This window comes from Microtus ochrogaster, chromosome 2, assembly GCF_000317375.1.
Source record: "Microtus ochrogaster isolate Prairie Vole_2 chromosome 2, MicOch1.0, whole genome shotgun sequence".
Taxonomy (NCBI): domain Eukaryota; kingdom Metazoa; phylum Chordata; class Mammalia; order Rodentia; family Cricetidae; genus Microtus; species Microtus ochrogaster.
Genome location: NC_022010.1, coordinates 45,937,883 through 45,947,595, shown reverse-complemented (window position 1 = coordinate 45,947,595; position 9,713 = coordinate 45,937,883). Strand labels below are relative to the sequence as shown.

At 39.2% G+C, this 9,713-nt stretch overlaps 1 protein-coding gene across 1 annotated transcript; it reads right to left on the bottom strand.

Annotated features, from left to right (window-relative positions):
- Positions 1–742: 742 nt before the first annotated feature.
- Positions 743–1,826, bottom strand: Gpr15 (G protein-coupled receptor 15). Its single transcript, XM_005344933.2, has one exon. The coding sequence runs from the start codon at positions 1,824–1,826 to the stop codon at positions 744–746; it is 1,083 nt and encodes a 360-aa protein (XP_005344990.1). The 3' UTR covers position 743.
- Between the last annotated feature and the right edge of the window lie 7,887 nt (positions 1,827–9,713).

Sequence of the window (9,713 nt, the reverse complement as noted above, 5' to 3'; positions counted from 1 at the left end):
ATTCTAGGGCAATGAAAACAAACAGCATATTAAAACCTTAAAAAGCAGTTACCATAGCATTATAATAAGCTGGATTGTTACCAGTGTTTCTTACAAGGTAAAGGTCAAATCTTGCATCATGCTACCTTGTTAACAGATTTTAGATCAGGTAATGAGGTGAGTCTCAGTTCATAGGCACCATGCAACGTGGCTTTATCTTCATGAACTTTTCCTGCCAGACCAAAGCTGGCGAGATTGGCCTGAGATGAAAACCAATGCTGGAAAGAGATGACAACTCACCAGACAGAGGATCAAAAGGGACCGGAGTCCATCTCAGTAACTCAGGGACTGTGAGGTACAGATTGCAACTATACTTTTTTTGTTATCGTGTGTCCTACTCCATTTCTTACCAGATGAAAGTGTCTCTTCCAAACATAGCCCAGTATGAACAGTGGGGATGGATGGTCTTGAAAGGCCTGAAGGTGCACTGACACACAGGAAGAAACCAACCCAAGAGTTCAAGGACAATTTGTAATTTGCCTGGCTGGCTTAACCGCCAAGTAAGACCAGTTAGCTGAAAATGTAGCATGTGACCTAGTTATATCCACAACACAGGATCTCCTCAGGGGCACCTTTTTAAAAAATCAACACTTTCTTGGATTTATGAAGCAATATAAATTTCAACTTTAATGCTTTTCTTTCTCCACTGCTGACAAAACCCAGCTTCCTAAGAGTGTCCATGATTGAAAATGTCACAGGCTTCTTCAGAGTGACACAGACCTCTTCCTCCGCTTGACAAAATCCTCAGCATGGATGAAGTTAGAAAGGGCCTTGGAAAGGTGACTGTCTGATGTCTCAGAGCTGCTCCCAAAGTCATAGTTCTTCAGACAAGGGCACAGACGATGTATAATGGCCCGACGGATATAGCTGTCAAAGACATAGTAAATGAAAGGGTTGACACAGCTGTTGGCAAAGGCCAAGGGCCCACTCACCTCCATAGCCATCTGAAAAGACTCCAGGGAAAACTGGTGTTCTGGCTGCAACCTCGAGACAATGGCCAGGAGCTTGAAAGTATTGAAGGGCAACCAGGAGAAGACGAAGGCCGTCACAACAATAATGATGATCTTTATGGACTTCCTCAGCTTTTTGCTGTGTTTTCCCGACTGCTGGTAATGAGCGCACAGCCTCCTCGTGATACAACAGTAGCAGGTCAAAATGCTCAATAGGGGGACGAAAAAGGTGACAATTAAGGCCACCAGACCCCACATCAGTTTTAGCAGAGTGGGTTCCTTCTCTGCACAGTATAGCTTCCCATCCACTTGAGTGAGCTCCCTGGACAGAAGCGTGGGCAGTCCCAGGAGGCATGAGATGATCCAGACACTGGTGCAGACTGCATATGCGCAGTTTCTCCTTCTCAATCTTCTGGCTAAGGCTGGGCACATGATGGCCAGGTAGCGGTCCATGCTCATGCAAGTGAGCAAGAAGACATTACAGTGCATGTTCACTGAGATCACATAGGAGCTGCCTTTGCACAGGAAGGAGCCAGTCCTCCACTGCCCCAGAGAGGCTTCCTTATCCACCCAAAGCGGCAGTGTGACAAGGAAAATGAAGTCAGAAGCAGCCAGGTTGATGATGAAGATGTCGATTAATCTTCGGTTGCCGTGTTTGAAATGGAGTGCGACCATGAGGATGAAATTCCCCAGTACTCCAGTCAGAAACACGACTGTGTAAAAGATAGGGAGGAAGACAGACGTGTAGGAGAGGTGGGAGAGAGTCCCCATGACGGGATGATCGGTGCTTGCAGCTTCATAGTAATCCAAATAAAGAAGGGTGGCTGTTGGGTCCATCACTGAAGGTAGATGCTGAAGCTGGTAAGTTTTCTTACCTATTATGTGTCTTATGAGCTTGAGAAATTGAGAGAGCTTCTTGATGCAGTCTCTCTCTCTCTCTCTCTCTCTCTCTCTCCTCTGCTCTCTCTGTCTCTATCTCTCCCCTTCTTTCAAGATCTTGGACGAACATGAAAACAGTTCAAATGCAGTTTCTGCCAGTCTTCTGAAGGCCCACGAGGAGCACCCCTGTGATTGGTGCTGGGCTGTGGTTGTGGTTTTCTTTATTTGTACTTGCCTGTGAAACTTAGGTGTTTTTTTTTTTGGACTTCTTTATTTAAGATGTTTGATTTGTTTTCTTAAATCTAGAAATTAAGAAATGAATCAACATTTTATTTTCACTTCTTTTAAAGAATGTAGCCTTTTGTGACACCAAATTATGCGATTGCAGCCTTGTATGTCAACTTTTAAATATTGTTATTATAGAATTGTAAAATGCTGATGAAGATGCTCTGTAGTACAGCATTGATAAACACACACACTCACACAGACACTCAAACACACACACACACACACACACACACACACACACACACACACACACACACGTTATTAGTATTTTTATTATAGAATTGTAAAATGCTGATGAAGATGCTCTGTAGTACAGCATTGATAAACACACACACTCACACAGACACTCAAACACACACACACACACACACACACACACACACACACACACACACACACGTTATTAGTATTTACTGCCTATGGAGGGAATTGAGTCTTCCCAAGCCATGAAGATCACACACACAGCAAACACTATGATTGTAACTAGGGCATGGGATTATTCCTATTTATCTGGCTCTTTTGTTTCATAACCAGCCCTATCTTTATAAACTAATTTTTCAAATGGTTTGGACTGCATCTTGTACTTTTTTTCATGACTTCAGTATTTTTGGCATTCCATTGATTTCTCTCTCCCCGTCTTTCTTGTTTTTGTTTTCCCCCTCCCCTCTTGTTCCTCTTTCCTTCCCTTGCTCCCTTTCTTTCCTTCTCTCTCTCTCTCTTCCTCTCCCTTCCTTTCCCCCTCCCCTCTCTTTCTTTTCTTCTCTCTGGGGATCAATGGCAAATCTAGCTATAGGTCCCACTGTGGTTTATGGGGATTACAAACATGCTTTAAAAACACTAACTGCGATTTTTACCTCTTACCTGCTATCATAACTCATTCTCAAGTTCTCTTTTATTTCAGGTTACATTGTCAATTATGAGGGACTTTTCTTTTACAGACCATAGCTGCCTTCTTCTCTGCCTGTTCTCTGTGTTGTGCTACATACACCTTTGTAGCAGTGAACCCATGGAGGCCTTGAACTTAAGATATTTTTACTTCATCTTCCCAAATACCAGGAATAAAGATGTTTTGCACCCAGCAAGAGCTCTTTTTTTCTTTTTCTTTTTTCTTTTTTTTCTTTTTAGCTTTCAACCCATCACTTTTCAGTAAATGTCTCCACACATCAGTGAACTGGCAACAAATGCAAATACCGTATAAAGTGCCTTTACAGGAGAGCTTCACACTTTAAAATTTTAATACAAATTTCTCAATATTTGAGAAACAAACTAAAACAGAAGCCATTTCACTGCACATTTTCATGTGTATTTCTTTTTCTCATATGTAGGGATCATAGTAAAATATAACAACTTTTGATATTGACTCCATTGACTTCACCTCTTCACTGTCTGACGAGTGTCGAGTCTCTTGCACTCACCTCTCCTCCTTCCATCTCTTTAATGCTCAAAGTTTCAGGATTACAGCAGTCACTATTGTGCAGAAGGGATGTCTGCAGACAAAAATATCACTGCTATATAGTTAAAGTCCTTTCCACAGAAGCGTCATTTTTTCAGTAGCTGGTTGCTGAAAAGAGCAACCGAGTCTCCCTCCTTGTGGTCTTAGGTCACCTCTGACCTCTGTACCAGGCAAGAGAAGTAAGATTATGGAGAACTGAAGATTCTTCTCCTGTGGAGCAAGTCACTAAGGAGTTGATCTATGGGGTGACTTGTCTTCTTTGTCCTGACTGTTCTGTGCTGTTCAGTCACGTCATGGGGGGTATATTCTTCGCTAAATATAGACTGTAGTTGAGAGAAAATAATTAACAGTTTGACATTTCTGGGACAGAAATCCTTCCCACTGGGTAAACTTTAATTACTTAAGAGAATAATTCATTTTTTTCAAATAGTTTGAAGTAGGACAATATTTACATGGAAAAGAACAGTTGTTTAAAATAGAATGTTGAAACACTGCATCTATATGTGCATGGGTTGAAGGGCCAGTCATAGAAAATTTCTGTGGTTGTGCCTTAGATGTAACACTAAATTCATTCGATCAGAAGTTATTGTGCATTTGATAAGTCTGATTTAGGGCTAAGAGTTTTTGTTTGTTCATTTTGAGACAGGGTTTCTCTATGTAGCTCTGGTTGTCCTGGAACTCACTCTGTAGATCAGTCTGGCCTCCAACTCAGAGATCCACCTGCCTCTGCCTCCTGGGTGCTGAGATTAATGACCTGTGCACCCACTGCCTGGGAAGGGGCTGGAACTTTTAAATCCTTACATATGTGTCAAGACCATATCTGGGCACCAGTGCGATTGCACAGCTGTGTACAGGCATTTGCTTCCAAGCTGATAACCCGAGTTTGATCTTTGGAACCTATCTGGTAGGAGAGAACTTACCTTACAAGTGTTCTTTGATATACTTACCTACCTACCTACACACACACACACACACAAATAAAAATTTTTAAAGGAATTAAAATAAAATATAAAAATTAAAAAGAGGTAATATTTATATTTTGGAGGAAAATATTAGTTTAATAGAATGTATACATGTAGATAAAAATAGAATTGCTAGCTGGGCTAGGTAACACATACCTTGAATCCCAGCATTCAAGAGGCAGAGGCATGTGAATCTCTGTGAGGTTAAGGCCAGATTGGTCTATATAGTGAGTTCCAAGACAGCCAGGATTACATAGAGAGACACAGTCACAAACATATAAAAAAGAAAATTGCTAAACATTTAGAAATTTAATTAGTCTCTGTAGGTCTAAATTTTCTTTCAAGCTCCTAAAGCTGCTGAGCTGGGGGTGTAAACCATATCTAACGAATCTGACATTTATATCAGACTCTTGAAGCAGATATAGATAAGGTGATTAGTTTTTATCATATCTGTCAACTCTGAGTATGACATGTAGTGAAAATACGACAATGAACATTCTTCATAATGAGAATATCCATCATGGATTGATAGTATCTCTTCCAGACCTACATTAGGAAATGGGCTGTTTTAAGCTAAAGATGGGGAGAAAGTAGCATGGTTCTTGGATCTTAGTAACACAGAATAAAATTCTGTCTTAGAAGAAAACCCACAGTAAAGGCTGGCTGTAAAATAGGGAAGTTCCAAGAAACCCGAGTGCAAGGGTCATTTTTAGCACTTTGAACATCCTTTGAAATACACATGCGGATACTAACAATATAATAACCAATTAAACATAGTTCAAAACTCAAAAACACCAGTGAGTCCATAAGCATGTGAAAACGTAACATAGACAAGTTTCCTTCAAAAAGAAAAACAAGACTCAGGCATTAGCAATTGAATTAAAGTATGTGCGCACCTTTTGAGAACTGATTTTTCCCATAAAACAAGAACAACAAGACACTCAAGTTTTCTTCCTAGGCTTTGTCAGAAATGATTCCATTGGATTTTTATTTGTGTTATTCACGTTATTCTTTTTGAGGAAGGACCTTACTATGTACAGCAAGCTGGACTCTAAGTCACAGAGGTCTGCCTTCCTCAGCCTCCTTTAGTGCTAAGATTAAAAGTGTGTGCCTTGGTTCTTTGGATTTTTAAAATACTCTATATCGTACTCACGATGTCATTTCATGTGACTAGTTATGTTGTCATCTGACCCACTGAGCTGATCATGAATAATTTAACAGCAGAGGCTACTCACCTCCTTTCTAGTGTCTAAAACAGACAGCAGCTACCTACTCCTTTTGATCTCTCAAAGCTATGGTGTTGAACTTATGGATGCCAGGGCCCATTACCCACATTAGAGTTGCCTATATCATCTCCTAATTATAGATTCCAAAACCCTGTTTAGGTTTATAGACTCAGCTATTGGTGATAGAGCCTAGAATGCTGTGTTTATCACACAAAAGTTTAGAAGCACTGTAGTTATTTGCATAAGATAAACACCGTAATATGCTGTGCTTTGTAATTACTTTGGCCATTTTTTTTTTTTTGAAGGCTTAAAAGATATGTCAAATGCTGAAACCAACAGAAGACTTTTAGTCTGGAGTTCACATTTTAGGATTTCTTTTGAATTCCTATTTTCTACTTTTTTTTTCAATCCCCAAGATATGTTCAGAACTAAATAAGATGTTGAACACAAAAGGTAGGCTTACCCCAGTAGGACATTTGCTCAGGTGAATCTACTGTCCTATTATATAGCTGTAACTGCAGTTTGTAGCCTCCAACCCACAGTGCTGGTTAAGCCTTCTGTATCAACAGAGCCAGTCCCCTCAGTTGGTAACCTCTGTCATTGGGATTAAATTACTTTGGCTTCTTTCCAAAGAAGGTCTGCCCTCCAAAACTGGTTGATACGCCATCAGATTATACAAAAAAAAAAAAAAAAAAAAAAGTGGGCACAAACTCATCTCAAATGTAAGTCTTCTGATCATGTGTATTCTACTTACAGATCCCAGGATAAATGGCAAAGAGCTTGAAGCAAACTATTTCTCTTTATTCTTACAGACAGACATGTTTGTTTATATTTAAAAATATTCTTTTGTTCACTTCTTATATAAATATAGTAAACTATGCAATCATTTAAACAATTAAACTTAAGGAAACAGTTTACACTCTAGGAGTTTGTTTTTTATTTGATTTTTTTATTTCGTGTGCATTAGCATGAGGATGTCAAATCCCTTGGAACTGGAGTTACAGGCAGGTGTGAGCTGCTGTGTGGGTGCTGGGAATTAAACCCACATCCTCGGAAGAGCAGTTAGTGCTCTTAACCACTTGAGCCACCTATCCAGCCCCTGGAGTTTTTTTTTTTTTTTAATTCCTAAAATTACTTGGAGAATTTAGAATTTAGTAAAATAGCTTAGCAAACTAGGAGGGATATATTTGCTGTTATCAGTGAACCCTCATTTAGCTTATTATTTTCCTTGTTAATTTAGGCCTTTAAAAAAATAATAGATTTGCAGAGGGAAAGATGGCTCACTGGGTAAAATTGTCTGCCCCAAGTCTGCCGATCAGATTTTGATTTCCTGGAACCACATCACGAGAGGATTACAAATTGTCCTCTGACTTCAATATGTGTGCGTATACCACATGCATGCCCATAAACACATACACATTTACACACACAAATAAAACATTAGGTTTGATATGGATTTATGTTATACATATCAAATTATTTATGTTGTTGTTCCTGGCAATCCAACACTGCAGACACTACTGGCTGCAGTGGCCAAAAAAAATGCTTATAAACCTGGATTAAGTCATGCTTGGGTTCAAAGAGCCATTTCTTTTATTTATTTATTTATTTTTTTAGCTCTTGGAGTAGGACTGGGTAGATAATCCGTATTATTTCTTATTTATTTATTTATTAAAGATTTCCGTCTCTTTCCCGCCACCGCCTCCCATTTCCCTCCCCCTCCCCCGATTCAGTCCCCCCCCTCCTCAGCCCGAAAAGCAATCAGGGTTCCCTGCCCTGTGGGAAGTCCAAGGAACCCCTACCTCCATCCAGGTCTAGTAAGTTGAGCATCCAAACTGCCTCAACACATGGGCACAGGAGACCACTTCCTATGTATAACCCCAAAGAGCCATTTCTAATGAGCAAGAACATTCAAAATCCTCTGGAATAGCTTCCATTCTATGCTAGTCCTCCCATTTTCATTGTATCATAAACTAACACAGAGAGATATTTCTAGCTAATATAGCATATTGTTTTTGCTTTATGCAAATGCTTAATTTAGTGCATATTGTTAAATCAGAAGCAATTCACAAACGAATAGATATGAATTTATTTATCTTGTTTACCTCAATCTCTGCAGCTGATGACAAATCTATGACAACAGTGTTTTGAAGTTACATTCGGCCACTTTCAGCTGAATTATGAGTCACACAATTTAGGTTTTTGGTAGTGGTTTAATAACTATTTAACTAATGAGATCACTGGGACCCAGAAGGACCTTTTAAAATAGAAGGTCTTTTAAAATAAAGTACAGTTCTAACTAGACTTTCTTATCTCCAAATGGTTATTTACTAATGTCCATCACAAACAATAGGAATCAAACAACTATTATTTGTTACACTTTAATAGGATTTGCTAAATGAAAAGGATAGAGTTTAATATTTTGTAACAGGGCCCCAGACATCAGTAGGCTACCAGACCATAGCACAACTGACTCCATGATGGAAGCACCATTAGGCCATAAAACTTAGCACATAGACAGTACCACTCGCCAAAGCAAAAACAAAGACTCAATCCATCAAAGCCCATAGTTCTGTAAAAGTCTTTAAATGTACTAACCTTGCTTTTTAGCTTCTAGAATTCTGCTTCTTTCTAACCAAAGTATGTCAACCAGAACATAGTTTTGTGCTCACCCTGATAAAGGCTCAGGAGAACACTGAGACTTATAACGCCCAGTGTAGTCGTCGACCAGCTAATAAAGGTTTTCTATTGGTTTAAACCCATGTCTGAGCTGTGTTCTCTGGTGAATACCCCACAACATTTAAAATACATTTTTATTTGCTTTTTTATCTGAATCAAGTTTTGTCATTGATCTATAGTGAACATTTAGATACAAAGCAATTTTGATCAAGACTTTGGAGTTTGGCTTGAACTAATTCTATTTTTCTTCCCGAGCCCCAAAGTTTATAAGAAAAAAGGAGGACAAATATATGAGATTAATATAAGGTAACTACATTTTGATTAACATAAGTTTTGGTTCTTATCAGCAAACAAATAAAAAAGAAGAGTTGCATTTAAGAATATTAGAGAACCCAGGATGGAAGGGAATTATTGTGCAAAGATTATTATCTAAATTTTCTGTTACTGGGCTCACTTACAGTGGACTGTATCTATAACACCTTACTCCTGAAAACTAGAAACATCAAATTCAGCAAATTTATCCAGATGACTAGTTTAAAACCCATATCCCATAATCTGGGATGGTTGCTAGGCTGTACTTGGTTAACAATGCATATGAGCAGCTGGTGTTCCCTAACAGCGAAGCAAGAAATAAGAGCAAAAATTTATCTCTAATAATTGATTACAGGTTTTTCCCACCCACAAAACTTAGTATAAATAAAAATTGGAAAACACCAAAGATGCAGAGATAACCCAGAACTGTGAATGTGTGGTTGGTGGGACTGTGTGTGAGAAGGAAGTTCAGATCTTCTGTGCTGAGGACTTCAGGGTGGCCAAAACCTCAAGCACACACTTCCACATTGACACTAAGCTGGTGACTAAAAGTTGTCCTGTTTGCTAGGCACTCTGCAGAGTTGGAGGAAGAAAGCACCAATCTCCTTCATAGAGCCCCCAGAAATTTACCCCCTGTGTCAGGACTAGTGTAGAGTGAACCCAGGACTTAGAATTTCCTGAGCAGAGGACTAACCAACCACATCAGAAATGCCTTCCTGCTAAGTCTTTCCTAGTTACTTGGTAGGTAGAAGACAAGTCCAGAAGTCATTTGCCGTGAACAAGGACACCTACTTCTATTCAAGACAGGCTTTTTCTCTTCACCAGGGGAGTTAGGAGTTTTAAAAAGCTGTTTATGCTAGTCTTATTCAAACACTGTAGACATTAAATTATAAACAATGCTTTAACCATTTAATAATCATCAGGT